At 41.6% G+C, this 23954-nt stretch overlaps 1 protein-coding gene across 2 annotated transcripts in view; it reads right to left on the bottom strand.

Annotated features, from left to right (window-relative positions):
• The window catches only part of FBXO25 (F-box protein 25), a 35482-nt gene extending 21726 nt beyond the window's left edge, over positions 1–13756 (bottom strand). For both annotated transcript variants that reach the window (XM_086745246.1, XM_086745247.1), the window contains exons 1-3: positions 13650–13756; positions 10048–10191; positions 1906–2015 (exon numbers count right to left, since the gene is read on the bottom strand). In XM_086745246.1, coding sequence (XP_086601372.1) covers positions 1906–2015; positions 10048–10184 — 247 coding nt within the window. In that variant the 5' untranslated portion in view covers positions 10185–10191; positions 13650–13756. The remainder of the gene's footprint in view (positions 1–1905; positions 2016–10047; positions 10192–13649) is intronic.
• Positions 13757–23954: the final 10198 nt, after the last annotated feature.

Here is a 23954-nt window from a genome sequence, read left to right as displayed (position 1 = left end):
CTCAAATATGATGGTCAGTGGCTTGGCAACTTCATCTGCCAGTTCCCTCGGGACCCACGGATGGATCCCATCAGGTCCCATGGACTTGTGCACCTTCAAGTTCCTCAGATGTTCCCGAACCTGCTCTTCGAGGACAGTGGACGGTTCTTCATCCTCACAGTCCCTGCTTGTGCCTTCCACAGCCTTATCGGTGGAGACTGAGGCAAAAAAAAGTCATTGACTACCTCAGCCTTCTCCATGTCCTGGGTAACCAGGACACCTGTTTCCTTCCGGAGCAGGCCTACATTCTCCTTGGACTTTTTGTCCCCTGCATACCTATAGAAGCCTTTCTTGTTGCTTTTCATATGCCTGGCCAGATTCAATTCCGTCAGGGCTTTAGCCTTCCTCACCCGATCCCTGGCCACTCGCACAGCCTCTTTGTAGTCCTCCCAGGCTACCTGTCTCTGCTTCCACCCTCTATAGGCTTTCCTCTTCACTTTCAGTTGGTCCAGGAGCTCCTTGCTCATCCACACAGGCCTCCTGGCCTTTTTGCCCAACTTGTTCTTCGTCAGGATGCACCTCTGCTGAGCTTGGACGAGGTGCTCCTTGAATGTGGACTTGCCCGGGCCCCACTTCCCTCCAGGGACACCTCCTATGTCACTTGGCCCATCAGGTCCCTGAAGGGGCCGAAGTCTGCCTTCCTGAAGTCTAGGGCAGAGAGCTTGCCATGTAGTTTCCTCATTGCCTCATGGATCTTGAACTCCACCGTGTTGTTGTTGCTGCAGCCAAGGCTGTCCTTTAGTTTCACATCCCCAACCAGCCCCTCCCTGTTGGTGAGCACAAGGTCGAGCATGGCACCCCTCCTTGTTGGCTCCTCTATCGCCTGCAGGAGGAAGTTGTCATCCACGCATTCCAGGAACCTCCTGGACTGCCTGTGCCCTGCCGTGTTGTCTCTCCAACAGATGTCAGGGTGGTTGAAGCCCCCCTTGAGGACCAGGGCTCGTGACCGTGAGACTGCTCCTATCTGCCTATAGAGCGCCTCATCTGCTCTGTCCTGGCCAGGTGGCCTGTAACAGACCCCCACCATAACGTCCCCTGTCCGTCCCCTTCCTCTAATCTTGACCCATAAGCTCTCTGTCAGCTCCTCTTCCATCCCCAGACAGAGCTCCACACACTCCAGCTGGTTGCTGAGTAGAGAGCAACACCCCCTCCTCATCTCCCCTTCCTGTCCTTTCTAAAAAGCCTATACCCCTCCCTGTTGACGCTCCAGTCATACGAGTCGTCCCACCACGTCTCCGTGATGCCAACAAGGTCGTAGCCCTGCTCCTGTGCGCACATCTCCAGCTCTTCCTGTTTATTTCCCATGCTGCGTGCATTGGTACAGAGACACTTCAGCTGGTCCCCCGAAAGACTATTTTCAAAAAAACTCTATATTGATAAAGTCTTTACCAAGAGCTATAAGCATTAAGATTTATATATAAAGACATTATAATAATATTATTATTATATATATCATGACATATATATTATTTATGGACCAATTTTAGAGCTGTAACACTAATCAGAATTTGAATTAACTAAAAATAAAACAGCTGCTTTGGTAAGCAGAAGTTTCCATAGTCATCCAGAAGAATTTAATCTAAAACTAGCTCACAAAACAATGGTTAGTATCAGAAGACATTTATTATTCAGAAATTAATATTCTAAGTGAATGAGCTTTGGATCTTTGAAAAAAAGTCACGCAACAGATGATCAATGCCATAGTTAAGATGTATCACTTCCAACACCAGAGTTCATTGCCAATACAGGAGTAAAGATAACTCAGAAAGCTACTCTACAGACGAATACAAATGAATAGCTATTATAAGATTTTGCTGAACCTACAAGAGTTTTCTAAAATAAATGAAAAAAAAAAACCAGACTTACATTGTGAATCTGTGTTATTCCTGAAGTGATTTTTTTTTCTTTTCTTGGCTGCAAACTCACAATCTTCAGTACTGTATATTTCTTCATCTTCATCATCACCAGTTAAGATGCTGAAATAGACACATCTAATTAAAGCAGCAGTGATTAAATATTTAAGATGCATACAGCTTATAATTCTCTGTATTAAAGTCTGCCCGTTGGGGGGAAGGAAAAAAATAAAAATCATCTTTTTAATGATGTTCCTCTACCTGATCAACAACATATCCTGACAGAAGCTGTCCTGCTCTTTTCTTCCCAGTGGGGTTGAATTTTATGTCAAAGTGGTTAAATACATGAAGGTATCTTCCTAAAATGTATTTTGTAAGTCATTACTGATATTTAGAAAGGACTGAGGAGACAGTCCTAACTGGATAGCTGGCTGTCTGCAAAGCTCTAGTGTACAAAAATTCATTATTTGAAATGGAACAAGCCTTGAAAAACTGTGCACGCAGGTGAATGTCAGGATAGAATTACTGCACATCCTCACACAGCCAGAAAGCCAGCAGAGACAGACATCTCTCTTCCTACCATCAACTTTGGAGCAAAAAGTCTTTCTTTAAACAAATGCCTGAATCACAACACTGTACATAATTTAGGTGTTACAACAATATTTCACACATGATTTGTATGGCGTGAAGAACTACATGGTCCACCCTCCACTCTTCCAGAGACAATCAGCTATGTCACTTCTGACAGGTAACTATGTAACCTAACACGGAGGACTACACTAATTTTATACATATAGTGTATATGTAGACTGTAAGTGTAACTATATTAGAATATATATAAAGCAGCTATTTTCAAAGTTTTGTTGGATAAACTAACCTTTTAAAAAGTCATTTAAAACTGCCTGTGCTACAGAAAGTGTACACAGTTACATGAAGTTTTGCTTTCTATTTTTGCAGATGATTATAAGGAACAGCCATATACATAAGAATGGGTGTTCATTTTTTTAGCACAGAGAAGGAAGATAGTTCATACGAAGGCCACAGTCTTGCCCAGGTAAGCACAATAACTAAGGACACATGGTAGCAAAGCTTAACTGTAGGACTATTTTATTTCCCAATTATTATTCTTTGACAAGAAAGCTGTACACAAAACCCTTCCCATTAATTATTTTTTAATCTGAATTTGTCAGATGAATCTATCAACATAAGTCTGACCTTCAAATTCCTCCAACAACAGCTGAACATTGCAAAACTGAAGAATATAAGCTTTTTATTAAAAAATAACCTGTACTTGGGCATTAAGCAGCAAACCTCAGATTTTATTAATTTATTGCTACTACTTTATAAAATTAAAATTTTCAGGCTTGAACCATCTGTTAACAAGGATGACTAAACAACACTTTAGCAAAGCTTTGGTTTTTAGTTGGTCTAATCAGTAAATGCTAGCTCAACTTAAAGATACACAAGTTGAGAAAAAATAAAAAGTTGTTTTAATTTTAGGTTTAAACTCTGAAAAAAGCTAACATACCTCTCCATTCAGACAGAACTCAATACAAGGTGAGCACTTTAGTTAACGTTTTACTGTTTTTAAAGCAGAGGATAAAGACTCAACAGCTTCAATACTCTATGCAACATTGCCAGATATCCTATTTGGTCAAACAGCAGAAGAGTTTGGAGAAAAGGAACTGACAAAAGCAGAATATCAACACTAACAAATTATTTTGATTATGTAACAATCCAATCCATCAGGGTTTTTTCCAAAGCTACTGTAAAGGAAATATCTTTTTAAGCTCACTAAAATAATTAAGTTAATTATGTTTTAGCATTTTGACTACATCGCCACAGTATGTGAGAAGTTACTGCAGAATCAGAAAAGTTGCTACAGAATCAGAAATAGAGGCCAAAGCTCCCAGGCCTGTCTTTATCATCCTAACAACAGATACAAGACTAGAGAGATATGGCCCGATACTCTGCAATATAATTAAGGCAGAACAGAAACACGCCCATTCCTATTGACCCCATGCAATGGGGAGAGGAGAGGAGTCAGCATTCCTGAAGGCCAGCTTTAGCAAAGGAAGCTTAATCTGGCACAATTCCTTCTTTTGTTCCTGGAGAGGAAGCATCCCTAGAAGGCAATTTAGATCAGTAAGTACCTGAAGTGATTTGAAGCCCACTCCTGCCCCCCAACAATATAAACTTCCTCAAGTATCAGATAAACAAGAAAGGCAGCTTAAGGACATTCCACTAATACAAGGAATTGTGACGATGAAGAGGGCTATTTCAAACACCTTTGTCCCACAATCAAATTCACATTTGTGAATTGCGACATTCCTAGAATTCTTTATGTAATTTTAGAGAAAAGACAGATTTGACTGTTATCATAGATTAGTTAGGGTTGGAAGGGACCTTTAAAGGTCACCTAGTCCAAGCCCCCTGCAAGAAGCAGGGACATCTCCAAACAGATCAGGTTGCTCACAGCCCCATTCAACCTGGCCTTGAATGTTTCCAGGAATGGGGCTTCCATCACCTCTCTCAGCAACCTGTTATAGTGTTCCACTACCCTCATTGTAAAAAACTTTTTCCTGGTATCAAGTCTGAATTTACCTCCCTCTATTTTAAAACCACTACCCCTCATCCTATACCAACAGGCCCTGATGAAGAGTTTCTCCTTGCCTTTCTTATAAGCCTCCTTGAGGTACTGGAAGACTGCTATAAGGTCTCCCCAAAGCCTCCTCTTCTCCAGGCTGAACAGCCCCAACTCTCTCAGCCTGTCCTCATAGGAAAGGTCCTCCAGACCTCTGATCTTCTTCGTGGCCCTCCTCTGGACTTGCTCCAACAAGTACACATCCTTCTTATGTTGGGGGCTCCAGAGTTGGACACAGTACTCCAGGTGGGGTCTTACTGGAGCAGAGTAGAGGGGCAGATCACTTCCCTTGACCTGCTGGCTGTGCTTCTTTTCATGCAGCCCAGGATGTGGTTGGCCTTCTGGGCTGCAAGTGTGCATTGCCTGCTCATGTTGAGCTTCTCATTCACCAGTACCACCAGGTCCTTCTCCTCAGGGCTGGTCTCGATCCATTCTCTGCCCAGCCTGTAGTTGTGCTTGAGATTGCCCTGAACCATGTGCAGGACCTCGCACTTGGCCTGGTTGAACTTCATGAGGTTTCCATGGGCCCACCTCTCCATCCTGTCAAGGTCCCTCTGGATAGCATCCCTTCCCTCCAGCATGTAAACTGCACCACACAGCTTGGTGTTGTTGGTGAATTTGCTGAGGGTGCACACTATGTTGCCAAACATGTTAAACAGGGCTGGCCTCAATATCAACCCCTGAGGATCTTCTCATATGAGGCTTTATTTTCCCACATTCTGTTCCACTTCTTGTGGAAAATCTTTCCCTATTTATCTGCAACTATCACAATTTTTCTTGACAAACTTTAAGTCTCTTACTGAGAATGAAAGCAAGGGTCACACAGACATCAGAAGAATGGGACAGATACAGACACTTCCCCATTAACTGTTAGTCTTCCTTCCAGAAATCTGGAAAACTAGCTGATGAGTAACAAAGTTGGCCCATCATTTCCAAAAGCAACCCCTGCCCCCACCTCCGAACACCAACCTAAGATACAAGAAACCGAATCAAGTGCTGCACATGCCATATGGTGTAACAGAAGCCTTAATTTAATGTTTTCACCATAATACCGCACACAACATCTGAGTGCACCTGGAAGGATTTAAATACATACATAATACTGCCAATTTACAGCTACTCTTACTTTGTCTTGATGATGCACTTCATTAAAAAATTATTCTAAAGCTCCTAAAAGCAAAGTACCTGGTATCCTTAGAACTACAATATCCTACGTAAAGAATGCAAGAATTGCAGCTTTTTAAAAAAAGTAATTTCATAACAGTCTTCAAATAGCTTTTTGGGTATGACACTTAAAATGCTGGAAAACTTGACAGGGCTATCAGCAACGCAACTGTTCTCCCTCATCCCCTTGCTTCTTTTCTCATGGAGGAAGGAATTCCCTTAAGTCATGCAGTTACCTGCAGAGACACAATGAGTGTTTTAGAAGATACTCAAAGCCATTTACAGCTTGACCATGCATGGAAAATCCTGAGGTAAGTGCCTGCACCAAATAACAATATACTTAAGATACATTTGTCAAATGCCAAAATTATCTAAGACTAGATTAAAATCCAAAGACTTCTATCCACTGTCAAAACCACTTCTGTGAATACCGTATGCCACTTACAGAATTAGGTAAGAGACACCACAGACTCAAATAACTACCCTGTCAGCCCAAGTAGTTCGTATGAGCCTAACATACACAGAAAAGGAATATCATCATCATGAAAATCTTATTAGTCTGATTCTCTCCTTCTTTTACCTCAAAAGGAAACCATAAAGACAGCTTTGCTCCTAAGTCACAGGCTACTGAGAGGTATTTACATACAATTCTGTAAGGCAGTGCTGTTTTCTCTCCCACACCAAGCTTCAAGGACAGAGGCACTGACAATATCTATCTGTGCTAGAATTTAAAGGTACAAATTGCTGGTAGCTGTGGCCAGCATTCAGCCCACAGAGCTTGAATGAGCACCGCCCCAACCACATTTCCAGCTACTGTATACCTTCAATACAAGGCACTCTTCGCTTATACAAGAATATTCATTATCCAAATAAGTAAGAGCCTCAGAACTGAGGGTCTAATTTTTTCCATCTCAGTTTCCATAAATAGAACTAATTTAAAATGCAACTATTCAAACATTATTCAAAATCATTTAAATTGTTCCTGCACAAGTGATTATGTTTGTTCAAGGATGGTTATCATCAGGTCCACTATTTTTAATTCACCAGCTGGATTCACCAAGGCACTGGATGACTAATTGAATAAGAAGGTAAAAAACTCTATTTTAATAAAAACCTATTCACGAATTTATGCAAGTTATGTACATGTCTTGAAGGTTTGTTTCTGAATCTGTTTGCAAGTAGATATTTTTAATTTCTGAAGGGAAACTATTTGTAACTGATAAAAGAAATAGTTTGGCAAGTAACTCTATCTGTACTTTCTCTCCCAGAAAAGAATCCAAGTAATAGCAAAAAGAGTTTCAGTTGACTATATAGCTTGAATTTATTTATTTTTAAAACTGCTCCCTGGAATACAATAAGTATTGCATTTAGCACAGATTTCTACAGAATAGTTTGGTGGAAAAATATTACTTCATTTAATGACTGAAAATAAATAAAACAGGACAGACAGATTAGCATATACCTTCATCCCTATTCATAGGACAGTCTAAAAAGAGACATAAGTACTTATGTGTTGTTTACTATATTTTATCAAGCCTCCTCTTTACTCAGTGCTATATCATGTTAGCAGATGTCCTCCACTGAGCTGTCTACTCAATATACACAAATTGTTTCCTAATAGCTTAAGATGGTACAGAGAACCAGCCAGCAAGACACAATACAGTGCTGTACCTAAATACAAAGCCCTGCATGTGGGATAGAAGAACGCCATGCCCAGGTATATGCTGGGTACAGACTGGATAGGAAGCAGTTTTTCAGGAAAGGAGCTGGGGTCTGGTGGATAACAAGCTGAACACAGGTCAGCAGTGTGCCCTTGTGTTGCAAAGACCCAACTGCACCCTGGGCTGAGTTAACAGAAGTCGTGCAGACTGAAAGAAGTAATCACCCCCATTTTTCTGGCATGAGAAACTGCTTCTGGAATACTGTCTCTAGTTTGGGGCTCTCCAGTACAATAAAAACATTGGCATACTGGAACAAGTCAGTGGAGAGTTACTGAGGTGATTAGGTACTGGAGCACACAACACATGAGGGTAAGAGAACAGAGCTGTTCAGTGTGAAGAGGTGGTGGTGGAGGGAAGCCTGATTACTGCCAATATCTACTATGATGGTAAAAAGAACAGAGCTAGACTGTAAGGTTAGAGCAGTAAGAAGTCAAGTGGTAACAGACACCATCTGTGATAAGAATTCTCGTTAGACTGAGGGGGGAAGGGAGAAGCAAAAAAAAAAAACCACAACCAAAAAAACCACACAAAAAACCCCAAACCAACAACAAAAAACCTCAGTGAGGGTAACAGAACTTGGAACAGGAACTCAGAGAGAAGAATCTCCATTCATGGAAATGTACAAAGCTCAGCCGGGCGAGGCCCTAAACAACCTGACTTCAGCTGGTCCTGCTTTGAGTACATGTTTGGACCAGATTACCTCCAGAGGCTTTCCACTCTAAATTGTTCTATAGTATTGCACAAATAGACATTAATTGCTGTTCAGCAGCAAAGGTTAACTCACAGATCCAGAGTTCATGTTGTAGTCATACATCCAAAGTTCAAGTTGTAGTGAGATTACTCCCAAGTAGTGCTACTTTGCCAAGAATTACCACCTTGAATCCTTTAGTCTAAATTTGGACAATATAAACTTTTAATTGAATAGACAGAAACAGAACAAAAAAAAACAGAGCTACAGAATATGGTGTGGTTTGACTTCACTAAGTAGGAAGAAACTGGGAAATTGCTACAGAGGAGGGTATCTGCTGCAGACCAGGTTGGTCCGAGTTTTGGATTCTGACAAATTGCCAAGCTGGCTTAAGAAACCCAAATCATGAAACACCTCAGTTTTAATGACAACTCCCCTCCCACCCCTGCCCTCGAGAATTTCATGGCCAGTCCCTTCAAATTAATGTACCTATTTTAGTCCTGAACTTTAATACTCCTATCTTTCCAAAAACAGTTGATTTAAATCTGTATCTAGGAAGACAACTTCAGAATTCAATACTAAGTTCTTTCAAGACTAAGGAAAAAAAAAAATCTAGCATTTCTGCTTGAAGCAGCAATAAAGATACCTCACCTTGCTCTCTGGAGAAAAGATAAATATATCTCAACATATAATTAGGATCAGAAGAGCAAAAGTCTTAAGGATATTCACAAAAGTAATGATAATTTCTACCATACTTGCCAAACAATATTCAATAAAGCAACCTACAAAATATAATTCAGTAACTGTGCAAGTTGCTATAAAAATTAAATTAGATTTCCTTTAATTTGTCAACTATATTATTGAAGATATATGAAAGAGGGAATAAAAGATTTTTTCAAAGGCGTTTAAGACAATTTTTACATTGGAGGCATACTGAACACCCTTCCAGACAAACACAGTCTTTTGTATCCACTGTGACCAGACTATTTGGAAAAAGAAGCCCAAATAATATCAGTGACAGATGAACACAAAAAACAGCATGAAGAAAACAGTAAGTCAAGATAAGCTTAATAACAATTCTTCACTGCTTGATAACTCTCTTGAGGTTTCTTTCACAAATTCAGAAAACACAGGTGTATGAGTACAGCAAGTCCTGGCTTGCCAGTAAGTTCCCTCTATATCAGATCAGCTACTGTATCAGTTACTGGACTAACAACAAAACACTGAATGTTCCCTTTTCTCATGATGAACACATTATGCTGGAAATTATGACCAAGAATGCTATCCCTGAGAATTACTTCTTGGTGGAGAAACTAAGTAAAAATTTGTTTGGAGAAAGCTATTTATATCACACCAGTCTGCAGGCATCTGCCACAAGTATTACTCTATTTAACTAATATCTTTCTCATCTGTTCTACAGGAGCACACACAGTCATATATTCTGTTACAGAATTACCACAAAAGTTCCATTAATTGTGTATTTGGAGCAAATCCATTATGTGACTGCCATAAACAGTCCTAATTCAACACCTAATCAGCAGAAAGTCTTCATTCGCTACCAGGTAACATTTCAATATGCCTGTTCAACTTGCAATTTATAGGTATCACTTTCATCTTCAAATAGTGCCCGACAGGTTTTTTCTGTTTGGCTGGGTTTTTTTAAGTGGATTTTTAAAATTGTTTTTTAAGACACGCAACATAAGATAGGATCTATATGCCTAAAATCAGCAACTCACAGCAGTGCCAAAAGAGAGAGCCACTCAGAGCAGTGGCAAAATCTCCATAGGGGTCTCCTATCTGCCTAACTAAACAAAACACATGGTTGCATTTGTATACTTCTAGCATATGCAGATGATATAATCTACCACAAACACTTGCAATCTTTGCCTTCTCACCTGCAATTAACTCATGCAGAATCACTTTTTTTTTTAAACTTACACAGTGTGACTGATATCATTCAGCTGATTATTCTCATCCTCAAGTGCAGGACTGTAGAGTTCACATCGTTTCCATCCATCTTCTGTTTTAACCCATCTCCATCCAGGAGATCTCCAGTCTTGGCCCAAAAATGGCATGGTTTCTCTATAAGCAGCAAGAAGATTGACTGTGTATTATTAAATTATTAAGAAAAGTTGCAAAACTTCTTGTCATTATTTTTCCTTATTATAAAAAAAAAAAATTACCTTGAGGAAAGAAAGTTCTCTGTAGAGTATAGTTTTAAGAAAGGATAAGTTACAAAAAAAAAAAAAAAAAGAGGATAAATTTAAAAAAACTTCCTGAAAACAATACAGGAAAATATGGAGTATTTTGTTCAAGTGGATGGAAGTAGCTGAAGTTCAAAGCTAATCCTAATTTACAGAATAGGATGCCTAGCATGCTTCATAAATTCTTACACTTTGGAAAAAATCCTTACAGTTTCAAAGTATCAGGCCACCCGTGTAAGTGCTACATATAACTTCCTCCTGGGGAGCTGACATGGACAGAGTGAGAGTGATGGACTTCACTTGCAACAGAGAAGCAGCAATGCACTTTATCAATATAAACCAGTGATTTAACAAAGTTCGATAGTAAACGTGACAGTGGTTTAACAAGATGCGATGGCAAGGCACAATGGATTTACTGCACAGAGAACAGGATCACATAAAACTGTCAGGGACACCCTCCCATTGAGTCATGAGATTCAGAAAGGACTCCCTTGCTTTCTAAACTCCTTCTCAGAGAGGAATCCAGGTGCGGCTCGATCCAATCCTAGTCCCAGGCTTGGCCAACAGTTTATGTCTAAAGGACTACATGCACACAATCAATCCTGTATATCACTTAGCTAAGCTTACAAAGTTTCAGCAATCTTATTCCCAAATCACTTACCAAGAATCTGTTGCAACAAGGAATCTCTCAGCCTCCAGGAGTAGCCTTGAGAGGCGTCCCTACTGAAGGGGAGATCCTGACACGCAGCCCGCTGCTGTGCGGGAGAGCTCAAAGGCCTCTTGGCCTGCTCACCATTTATGGAGTAAGATAATTGATTCATAGTCTTATTTGCATACCAACTGTAGATGTTAGTTTCTTCCAAATTTGGCATGAGTTGAACACTGACCACCACTGTGGCTAGGTGAGCACATCACCACAAATCAGCCCTTGGCTATTGTGTTGTTATCAGTCTCCCCCGGGAAGCACACTGTCACAGAGCTGTACTGGCATTTAAAATGACATGCTTCTATTGTTACATGCTCTAAACCAGACTACTTTCCAGACCTTTACAACCTGAAAAGCGATGGTCTTTCACTACAAAGTTTCAACACAGAATATTTTTTTTTTTGAGGGGGAATGACAGAACACTTACATTAAGTGTTTTCAAAATAACAATGGTATCAGGAATCACAGAATCATAGAATGGTTAGGGTTGGAAGGGACCTTCAAAGGTCACCTAGTCCAACCCCCCTGCAAGGAGCAGGGACATCTCCAACTAGATCAGGTTGCTCAGAGCCTCATCCATACTTAAGACAAAAAGCTCACAGAGACATGAATGATTTCTATATACATATGATATACTCAATTCATTATCATTCTATGAAAAAAAAAAAAGCTATTAGAAAAATCACAGATTACTTTAAATTCTTTAAAATTCTTAAACATTTGCAGAAGATTACCAAAATCTGGGAGGCTAGTGCATATTGACCTATTTATTCTTTTTTTTCCCCCCAAAGAAACAGATAATCTTAGCCCGAGACAATTTCACTACTGCACCAGATAAGACTGCATCCACCAGTAGCAATTCCACAAAATGACCTGTACTCATGCTCAAAAGTTGTAGCTCATGGAGTCAGAAATGTAAGAGTATTCTTTTAGTAACAGTCCATATGCAGCTAGGGGGAAAAAAAAAAAATCCCACTGCTTCTCAATTCCAGTAGGATTGAAGTTTAGATTTGATTGTTGTTTAGAAGTAAATGACCAAGTTTTAAAAAGCTGCAGTGCATCACAAACATCTCTCCTACAAATCTCATATGAGAGGTGATCATACAGTATGACTGCCCGGACAAGTATGAAGATTCATGCTTTTGCTCTGCCTCCATTCAGACTTTGCTTCCCAGCACAGCACTGCCCTAAAGCTTCCCTCTGGCTTCCAGACCAGACCTTGCCTTCATGGGTTCCTGCATACTTTAAGTAGTATACCTTCAGTAATAGCAAGCAACTGTTTACTTGTTAAAACTTTCACCACAACAAAAGATGATCTCCCTAGACTTAGATTTTGGGGAAAATGCAGTGGAACAAGGTTCTTTAAAGAAAAAAAAAAAAAAAAAAAGGACTGGGAAAGGAATGTGGTCATCTGCAAAGAACAAGTGTTTAAGACATGACATTGATCACATTTAACTTACTCCTAAAAACAAATAAGAACAAAAGTTCTTCACGTTGCATCATATACCTTTTCCTCAGGAGAGGGGGTAAAAAAAAGGACTGAGGAAAGAATAATGACCAGAAAGAAGCACAGAATAGGAGGGCTGTGTATGCCAGCTTAGTACAGCTTGAGATTACTGTAACTGCTCTAGATATCCTTGCACTTGTAAGGGAGTTCTGCTTTCTGTGAGGCAGATAACTCGTCACATGAGCAAACATCACTGCAAAGCCAATCGGAATTGCAGCAAGTCATCCTATTACTCTGCCACTGTACTAGAGATCGCTTCTGTCTATATATTCCTATACTTAAGAACATTTAACTATGAACCAAACCATTCTTGTTACTCAGTAGCGAGACTGTTGCCAACATAATGGGAACAGGCAAGGTTCTCCTGTTTCCTAACAATCCAACAACACATGTATCTCCTCCTTTAGCACACTAACAAAGTATTTCCAGCAGCTCAACTTTCACTAGAAACCACTCCTTTACACCCTCACTACAGGTAGATGACTTCAGGTCTACCTTCTTCTCGGGGCCAGCCCAGTCAGCCTCTGTGACTCAGAGGTCAGAGTCTGCTTACAGACTTCATCCCGCCCCATGTTTTTCATACCACACGACTGTCTCAAACCAAGCCTCACACTTCCGCAAGACAATGATTCGCCAGCTCCTCAGTTTTGCTCTTGCCCACCCCTATTCTGACTGTTGTTTTCCCACACAACAATTTTAGTGCATTTCTCCATTCCCAACAGGCACAAGCGCTCCTCCTCTCCAAATGAGCTGCCTACCCTAGGCTTCTCCCACCCTCACGCAGCCTATCGATATCCCAGCACCCCACTCCCCCAGGCAGGCTCCAGACGCCTCCCCCAAGCCCCCTCATTCCTAGTCCGACACCCACCCTGACCCTAACACCGTGCCCCAAACTATACACGTCCCTAAGGCCCCATCCCAAACCCCTCAGGCCGTGCCGGCCCACTCTGTCCACACTCAGCCGCAAACCCCCGGGCCTGTGGGCTCCCCCATATACAGTCCTAGCACCCCTCTCCCCCCGCCTCCCTTGTACGCTTAGGCCCTCATTGCGCTCCCCTTCTCACAACCGAATCGGTCCGGCCCGGCCCGCCCCCCTCCCCAGCCAGGCGCCCCCCGCCCTCACCTCACAGCAGCACCGCTCACCCGCAGCGCGCGACCGCCCCAACGCCCTCGTCCGCGCGCGCTGGCGCGCTGGGCCCAAGCCGCGGGGCTATTGACGGAAGTAACATGGGGCTGTGCTCCGCCCCCGCCCCGTTGATTGGCCGCCGGTCGCCGCGCTTGTTGCTACCCGGCAGCTCCTTTCCCCATTGGCAAAAGCGAGAGGTGGCGTCACCGGCAGGCGCGTCACGTGAGGAGGAGGCGGGAGGGGAAAGGTGGAGATTGGGGGGGAATCGGTGCGCACGTGTCAATGTTTTGGTCGGCGGGGGGGGCGGGGCGTGTGGCGCGAGCGGGGTGGGGCGGGGCGGGGCCGTGCCGAGCCGTGCCGTGCCGTGCCGAGCCGTGCCGCGCCGCTGCGCCCCCGGGTTGCGTGGCGGGGTGCTGTTCGCGGGCGGCGCGGCGGTGTCCCCGTGTGGGCGGGCGGGGAGCGTCTCAGCCTCGGTGGGGCCCGCGGGGGCCAGTCCGTGTCTGAGCGGCATTACGCGAGGGCTGGAGCCGCCCTGGGCTGGGTTTTGTGGCGGAGGAATTTTGGGGATTTGGGAAGCACATGCGTAGGAAACCAAGCTCGTGGGGCTCCCTTGTTTCTTACGGCTTTAAGTCATGAGTATCTGGTTGTACAAATATGTCAGCTTTCACTTAAAAATCAGTAGTTTTACCCTGTGTGAATGTGGAGAAAGGTATGCAAAGAGAAGGTCAAGGGGCTAAAACCAAAATTTTGTTGTAAAACATTGTAATCCGTCGTAGATACTTTGTGCTGCAGAACAAGGGGTTGGCCTTTAATTACTGGAATGCCTGGGATGGACCATGCCGCAGTGGCTGCAACTTGTCCCTGCCTGGAAGCATTCCCGAATCCTTCTGCAGCGCATTCCCGTGTGAAGCTGAAGGTTACTATCTGAGAGCATCGGGGCTCTACAAGCACAGAATTCAGCGTAGGCTCAGATGTTTTTGGGAGGTTTAGGTTGGATATTAGGAAACATTTCTTTACTGAAAGAGCGGTCAGGCACTGGAACAGGCTGCCAAAGGAAGTGGTGGAATCACCATCCCTGGAGGTGTTCAAAGGGCATGTAGACATGGCACTTTCAGGACATGGTTTAGTGGACATAGAATAGAATCATAGAATAGTTTGGGTTGGAAGGGACCTTTAAAGATCATGCAGTCCAACCCCCACTGCAAGGAGCAGGGATATCTCCAGCAAGATCAGGTTGCTCAGAGCCCCGTCCAACTTGGACCTGAATGTTTCCAGGGATGGGACATCCACCACCTCTCTGGGCAATGTGTTCCAGTGTTCTACCACCCTCAGTGTAAAAAATTTTTTCTGTCTAATCCGAATCTACCTCTATTTTAAAACCACTACCTATCACAAGAGGCCCTGCTGAAGAGTTTCTCCCCATCTTTCCTGTAGGCCCCCTTGAGGTACTGGAAGGCCGCTGTAAGATCTCCCCGGAGCCTTCTCTTCTCCAGGCTGAGAAGCCCCAATTCTTTCAGCTTGTCCTTATAGGAGAGGTGCTCCAGCCCTCTGACATGGTGGTGCTAGGTTGTTGAGTGGACTTGATCTTAAAGGTCTTTTCCAACCTTAAAAGTTCTATGATTCTATGTCTTAGAAGGCCTTGTTTTCTGGTTTTGGGCTTGGAAAAGTGACATGAGTAGTTCGTTTTGACCTGGGATTGAATATGTTCTCAATATGTCACTTTTAGTAATTCAATTACTTAGAGGTAAGATTCATCTCTTTTTTTTTGAAGAGAGAAAAAAAGACTCTACCCTTGTCTTTTTCAAGACCCTGTAGTCCTGACACAATCCAGCTGTGGCAGAGGTGCTGCCCTTGCATGGCTGTCGTGGTTTTGTTTAGTGAGGGGGGGCCTAAGGTGGTAGCTTCTGTAGGAAACTGCTAGAAGTCGCTCCCCTTTGTTCAGGGGACTTGGCCAGGCCTAGGGCGGACCTGCTGCTGGCCAAGGCCGAGCCGATTGGTAGCAGAATGTCCCGTGATAACACCTCTGCGATAACGTATTTAAGAATGGGAAAACAGAAAAAAAAGAGAGAAGAGAAGATGTGAAGCAGCTGAGCAGGGGCAAAGGCGCAGAGGGGGAGGCGCAGGCCTCATGGGCCTTGCAGGCCTCACCCTCTGGCCTCTCGCCAGGCAGCCGACTGGGCCCGACTCGGTCCAGCCCGGCTGCAAGAAGTGGAGAGGAGATGAGAAGTGAATAAGATGTAAAAAAAAAAAGATCCTGAGAGACATCTACCAGCCTGTTGTGAGGAACGGCTGCAGACGCCAAGGTCAGTGAAGAAGGAGGGGGAGGAGTAATGCGGCTCCTGGCCAAGATTCCCCTGCAGCCTGTGGTGACGACCATGGTGGAGCAGGTTGTCCCCCTGCAGCCCATGGACGTCCACGGAGGAGCAGAGATCCACTTGGAGCCCGTGAAGGACCCCGTACTGGGGGAGGTGGATGCCTGAAGGCAGCTGTGGCCCGTGGAGGGCCCGCTGGGACAGCCGTTCTGGAGGGACTGCACCCGTGGAAGAGATGACCCACGCCGGAGCAGTTCCACGAAGGACTGTGGCCCGTGGGAGGGACCCCACGCTGGAGCAGGGGAGGAATGTGAGGAGTTCTTCCCCCAACCATGAAGCAGCGGCGTAAAACAACATGTGATGAACTGACCACAGCCCCCATTCCCTCTTCCCCGCTGTGCCGCTTGGGAGGGGAAGGTAGTAGAGATAATGTTAAGCTTGGGAAGAGGGAGGGGTGGAGGGAGGTTATCTTGTTCTCTGTCTCATTATCCTGCTGTTTGTAGTAATAAATGAATAGTTTTCCCCAAGTCGAGTCTGTTTTGCCCGTGACGGTAACTTTAAGGATTTCTCCCTGTCCTTATCTCAAACCTTGAGCCGTTTTTCCTTATATTTTCTCTCCCTATTCTCTCGGACAGTGGGGGGAGTGAGAGAGAGACTGCGTAGTCTGGTCCGATCGGGGCTGAACTACGACAATGGCAAAAGGCTGTGAGCCATGCTGCCTGCCAGCCTGGTCGTCGCATGGGAGAGCATGGCCATTGAAAAGAGTTTCCGAGCCTCACACTGGAAAAACATGTGAGTCAATATTGATGGTTTATGCTGGTCTGGAAGTTTCTGTGGGGCAGCATGCTCTGTCGTCGTGGTTTTAGCCTTGCTAGTCCCCACTTTCATGTCCCCAGCTCATCTAGATTCCTGCTGATGTCGCTGGCTGCTGTGGGCAGCCTTCAATCAAACACAGCTAGCCAGGCAGCTGAGTCTGCCTGCAGTTATCCTCATGTTCACTGGCCTGAATTATTCTGTCATAAATATATGTCTGAACCACACTACTCTGCCAGGAACTTGTAACTCTCCTTGCCCAGCCCACGAAAGGGTCTTTTTTCCTCTTTTGGATCCATATCTAGAAAATTCCTTCATAATCTGGCAAAAAATCAACCCACCACAGCTCCCTTAATTATCAAGCCCACCTGGTGTATGGTACCCCAAATGAATACCTCACATCATAGGAAGGACACAGTATGGAAGGAGGAAGCGGAGGAAGCGACGTGTTTCTTTTACTTTTCTCTTTTACAGTATACGTTCTAGAAAGGCAAGGACAAGTGTGCCTTCCCAGCTTGGGCAGTGGCACTGAAGTCAGAAATGACTTGTGCTGCAAATTTAATGAAGTCTTTGATAGCTGAGTGTCCTGGTTTCATCAGGGATGGAGTTAATTTTCCTCTCAATAGCTGACTTGTTTTGGATTTTGGATGTGAAAAATGTTGACAAACACAGTGATGTTATGAGTTGTTGCTAATGAGACCAAGGTCACTGTCTGGCTTTCCGAGGTCTCGCAAATGTGCAGGTGTAGGACACTGGGAGGGATACAGCCAGAACAGTTGACCCAACTCATGAGTTTTCCCTTCTTCCCAGTTCTCTCCCACATCCCACTGAGGAGGAGGAGGGAGAGTGAGCAACTGTGTGGTGACCAGGGCTAAACCACAACATGTACATAAGTAATTGTTTTCCAGGAAAACTCTCTTTCCTCAATATTCACTGCTACTCATATCCGGTTATTGTATTTACCTGTTTGCTTCAGTGTATTTGTATTAATTATACATTAGAGGGAGCTGCAACAATGTGGATTTTTTTTTTTTTCAGTACATGGCCATTTGTTATAAGACTTTGTGTATATGTGATTTCATTCCAAATGTCTAAAAATCTTGTGCTAATTCACCAAGCAGATGTAAAGTGATTATTCCATAGTTAATGTTGAGCCATTCTCTCTACTAAAAGTGAATTTTAGCTCTCTATGCTCCCTAATAGAAGTTTTTTTTGCTATTTAGTATTTGTAATATCTGTCCATCTCCCTTTATTTTTTTTTTTTACAAAAGCTGATAAATTTTACAATGATCAAATGTAGACATATTTTCCATGGAAAGAATGAGTTGCTATCTTGAGAGTCCAAGCTCCTACCTATAAAAAAATTCATCTGGTGGATTTAGGTTCTCTTGAAATTGATTTTTAAATATTTTTTATGTGTACTGTGTGTCTACGTTAAAAATGTACAAAAGAAAATATGTTGTTCATTTTGGGAGGATTTGAAATGTTAAAATAACATAATGGAATGTGTAAACTTTAAAGACATTGAGCAGCTCAAACAATTCTTGAGTAATTTAATAAGTATGGACACTGTCCTGTTTCAGACATTCTTCATAAAACTCTAAGTGATTTTTTCTACTCTGGTGTCACAGTCCTTATCTGGGCCTTCTCTATCACATTTTGTTTAATACTAAAGCAGTTAAAACCTTCGCAGTGGAAACTGAACAAATTGGTCAGCAATGTGACTGTTACTGGTTTTGATTATTTCAGAGGGATCTAAAGTGAAGATTGCATTAAACTCAGATGGTGTCTTGCAATTGGATGTGGGGTGCTTTGTAATTGCGATGGTTACCCTTATTGTTGATAGTAGGTCCATGTGACTAGTACAGATGAGACAGTCTAGATTGTTGCCACTCTAACACGACATTAGGACAGCTAAATAAAATGGCAAATTCCATCTTTCTCATTTCTTTCCTATTATATTACTTAAATTATTAGTTCTATCTAATAAACCACAGCAAAGGTGAATTCTCTAAATGACCTTGTACTGATGGAAAGCCAAGCTATTTTGCTTTTAAATTATTTTGCTTGTAAGACCTGAAACACATGATTAAAAGCAAAATAATCATTGTTATTTAGGGTGACTTAGGATAACCTCATGGAGAAGGCGAAGCAATATTTCATCAATATTCATATTTCCTGAACTATCTGGTTTGGAAATATGCATCACTTTTTAGGATTCCCTTTCAATTTTTCATATAAATAATCTGAAAACGAAGGTTGTGGTAGATGCAAACAGCCTTCTTTCCCTTGGGAGAGTAATTTTCATTTTGCTGAGTAATCTCTATACGTATTTCAAAGGATTCAATAGTTATGCCAAATAATACCACAGCCTGAGTCAGTTACTTAGCAACACTTAATGCTAACAGAAAGAAACAGGAAAGTGATGCAGCGGCAGTAAAATCTTTAGACAACAGAAGAGTGCTCATGACAATAATGAAGACAAAAGTCATAGTATTTTGTAGGTAAAACAAAACTGGAAAAAAACACATAATCCAAGCAATTTTCATTTTTTCCAAGCAGTCATGAGCTTATAGTTTTGTTTTTCAGGAAAGCTTCCAACCTGTATAAAAAAGCAAAACTTGGGCAAAAGCCTCATTGTCCTCAATATTACTTAATGTGTGATTTACAGTGTATTACACAGTTCTTCAGAAGTTCCTTTTGTGGTTGGCATCATTTTTTTCTAAATCTTTATAATCAGTACTGCCAAAATAAGAGATAATGCTGCTGCTCTTCCTTTATTACATTTATTACTCTCCCCAAATTATGAGGAGATAATATTTAGGTGTGTTAGGATAACTATAGATGGGTAAGAGAGCATCCCCCTTGCTGGAGGCTTGGCTGCTGCGGCTCAGGGCTAGCTGAGAGGTGGTACAGCCCAGGGCAGCCACGTACCTCCAGGGACAATGGAGAGAGGCTTCCGACAGCGCTGTCAGGAACCAGCCCGGCCTGGCCACATAACCCACTGAGCTAGGCCTAGACCTGCAGACTGGCTTCCCAGCTTGACCTTGGACCTGTCTCACCACCCGCCTGGTGGTCTGGACTCTTGGTTGAACCTGGCCACCATCTTATGAGCCAGCCCTCATCTGCTTGGCTCAGGTGGACAGGCCCTGGCCGGTGAGGCCCCTGCCTTGCCGGCCCCAGGTTCCCTTCTGGCTCCCCAGTCTGCAGGGATGTCGTGTCATCAGACAAATTGCTCTCCAAAGACCATGGGGAATGGAAAGCCTTTGTGAAAAGAAACATCTTAAATGAGCTTTGTGAAAAAGACTAATTCACAGATATATATTAACAATTACATTCAAAGACAATTATTTTCAGCAAAGATTCACAAATCAATGTTGGATGTAGAATTTTAATATGAAAGATGTTTTATCATATAGTATTTCACTGTTGGACGTAAAACCAGATTTATTTCGGTTGAAAGAAACAGTATATAGTGTAGGGCAAAGAATTTTGAAAACTGGTAATTATTCTAGGAAAAATGATGGTAAGAGTTTGCTAGGAAATAACATTAAGGGAGAAATAAAAGAAGTTTCTGTGTTGCAGTAAAAAACATTATTTTAGTTAAACTCCAGAGAAACAATCTGAAAAACAGCGTGTACCCTATCTTGAGACAAATCTTTAATTGAAAGCACTGGGACACCAACAGAAATTGCACTGTTAGATCAATGACAGATTGGACGCTTGCAACTAACTCATTCACAGTAGTGGAAATGTGAGGTGAAAACTAAGTTTTGGAAAGTAAATTTTCATTTTTCAGAAAATATGAGCTTTGTCTATGTAAGAGAGAGATAAGTAAGAAAGCAAATAAATTATTTTAGGGAGTAACTTCATGGGGTGGAATTTTGTGGCAGTTCAAGCTATAGAAATTGGTAAGAAATTATTTATAAAAGTGAGAGTTCTTGCTTTTAAGCTAGTGAAGGATGGCAAGGGATTTTCTAACCTTCTGCTTGAAACCTGTAATCAGAAAAACCCCAGTTTTTAGAAGCAGACCTCTCATATTAGTAAGTTACCAACTGTCTTCATCATATTTGTATGCATCCATACAACAAATAAACTTTTTTTGATCAGTGGTTTTTAATATATTCATAAGAGAAAGTGACTGCTGCAGTAAGAGCTACGGACATAACGGCTTGAGGAGAAAATGGACTGAAACTGAAGACAATGTTGTAATAATTAAAATTGGTATAAAATTATTCTATAAATGAGGAGATATCTAACTGTTATAGGAGAGAGATTCTCTCTCCTTTCCTCTCTCTTTCAGCTTTTCCCGTAGGAAGAATTGGAACAAAGAAATCTGATTTTAAAGGAAAGCTTAATCAGTATATGAAAGAGGCTATATGATGTAGTTGAATCTGACTGAAGGGAACCGAATTAAAACTACTAGAGGAAAAGTATTAAACTATTAAGCTGAACAGTCAGTTGTTCTACAAAGTAATATGTGTTGGTGTTTACTAAAATTCTCAACTAAAGGAGTGGCGAACAGAACTGCTAGCTGCAAAGGGTAGATTTCCAGAGGAAGACAGAGATAGAGGAAAATAGAGGCATCCAGAGAAAGAGAAAGATAGCTAGAGAATATTTAGAGAAATTAGATGTTCATCAGTTTGACTGGATCTGATAGGTTGGGTTACTTAGACAGTAAGCATTCTTAAAAATAGTAGCACTTATGTAGAAAACATACAGAGGATTGGAGAAGTACAACAGGATTGCAAAAGGGCAAATACAGTGTCTATTTTTTTTTTAAAAAAAAGAAAAAATAGAAACAAGAAATTATAATTTGTAAATTTAATTTGAACTTCCGGTGGAAGAAATCTGGAACTAACGTGATCTCTTTACTGAGCTAGAATATGGAATATAGAGTGGATGCATGGTAAATTTGTAGATGGTAGGAAACTGGCAGGATCTCTAAGAATGTGGAAAGATATGCTAAGAATTAAAAATTACCTTGGAGAAGTGGTCTGAAAAACAGAATTAAATTCCCTACAGACCTTCTTTTAAATATCTACTCATAATTAAAATGTCTGTCCATGGTATGCCTCTATCCCATCTAGCTATACCTGTGATACAACCACTGTTCAATGAGATTGCATGAAACCAAAATGAATTACTAGTGCTATCAGTGACTGTCTTCATCTCAACAGCAGAAGTTGCATCTGATGTAACTAACATTATTTGTTACTGCATTCAGGAAATAAAAAATAAAGCATTTTGGAGAAAAAAAATACTGAACTTAGCTTTTTCTTATTTGGGTGAAGCACCCTTAAATAATAGTTGTCTTAATTAACTTATGTTGTCTTGCTTATGGTATTGTGAGAAAAAAAAAATCAGGCTCTCTGATTTATCAAAATATTTAGTGGAAGCCAACAAACACATTTTAATCTAAGTGTTTCATCTACATGAGATGCAGAATCCTAACTTACAGTAATTCAAGGTGAAAATAAATGTGTTCTTGGTTTACGCATACACTTGGTTATTACACTTTAACTCACTGGTGTTAAAGAAATATGATTCTGGCTTTCTAAATGTCCTGTTTCAGGTTTGCTTTCTGAAGTGAACTGCAGATGCATAGTTAGGAAAGAGAAAAGGTCTTGTACAATAAAAAATCTGATTGAAGACCCTTAAAGTCAGTGTGTCTTTCCACTGACATAGCAGAGTCCAAAGTAATTTCTAAAACAAACTAACCACTTTCTTACTTCAACTACTTTGATACTGTACCTGTGTTATTTTTCAGAGCTGGGAAATCTTCCACTCTTACTGGAAATTTTTCTCTGGTAAATTTTTGCATGTTGAACTGAATAGCTTAATTTCATGAGGTTTTGGTAGTTTTCAATTTCCATGCCTTATATTCTTGCAATTTTGACAAAGTAAAGGAGAGGAGGATGCCAGGATGAGGTCGAGGCACAAGGAAGAAGGGGAGATGCTGAAGTAAAAACAATCATTTCCGTAGAGACAGATAGCAGAATTAGGGTTTTGGGATAATCATATGATGAACACCCGAATATTGTAAATTCTGCTGGGGTGTGTCTGCTTCTGTGGGATGCAGGCTTTGCCCTGATGCTCATTTTTTATTATAAAAGTAGTTAGTACCATGGGTTATGTTTATTACCTCATTCTAAGACTTAAAATAAGAACAAAATTGTGTGACTTTTTGACAAGAAGTGATCTTTTTAGCGGTTTTGGGGCACTGAGTCATAGACAATTGTGTGTCGGATTGGTTTTTAATGGCTACTTTCTTTGATATGTGTTATGACTGCCATTAATAGTGACAGATAGATGGGCAGATACAGTTTATGCTTTCATCCCTTTCAGGTGTCCTGTAATGACTTTGAAGCCTCACATTTTCACTCTTTCCTTTCTCAGTTACGATGGCATTCTCTACAAAGCCATTGTTCCTTCTTGAGCTCAGGCTGTTCATAGCTTTGGCCATGAGAATCACCATCATATTTAAAATGCACCCCCTCCTCACAGCAGTGGGGAAATTAGTGTTTTTGTCTACTCTTTGTGCACATGTAAGCCTGTCTATTAGGCTTTTTTTTTTTTGATAAATAATTGTGATTATAAATAACATAATAATGTTTGGTTTTAATAGAGTAATTTGCAGTGCTGCTGAAGGAGAGTGGCACCAATGGATTACAAATCTGACCCAGAGATGAGACAGCAAGCAAGCTGACAAAGCCTTTAGTTGGTAAGGTATTAGAGCAATAGGGTTCAGAATAATTATATCCTTTCTTGGAAAGATGATTCTAATGAGTGAAACCAAAACCTGAAGGTTCTCTATTAGAGAGGTTGTTCTATAGTATATGGTCTATATATTGTATATTTACAGTGGATTTAACTACTCAGAGGTCTATCAGAGATTAGTACATGATCAGTAATTCTGTACCTCATCAATAGTAGTCCTCACGATTAGCAATCCTGTGTGACCTGTGGTTGTAAAGAGCTCCCTTTGGAAACACTAAACAGTAGAAGTCTTAAAAAGTAATATATTTTCTGAAATAGAAGCACAGTATACTTTTATGGTCTTAATTCATAGTCTTGCTCACCATGTAATTACGATCCCTAAATTCACATTTCCTACTGAAGAATCTGAAATGGTAGCTTTTTATTGTTATTGTGATTTTGTCCAGTAAAGCTTTAT

This window comes from Chlamydotis macqueenii, chromosome 3, assembly GCF_036417535.1.
Source record: "Chlamydotis macqueenii isolate bChlMac1 chromosome 3, bChlMac1.mat, whole genome shotgun sequence".
Taxonomy (NCBI): Eukaryota; Metazoa; Chordata; class Aves; order Otidiformes; family Otididae; genus Chlamydotis; species Chlamydotis macqueenii.
The sequence above is the reverse complement of the archived record's forward strand: the minus strand, read 5'-3'. Positions and strand labels throughout refer to the sequence as shown.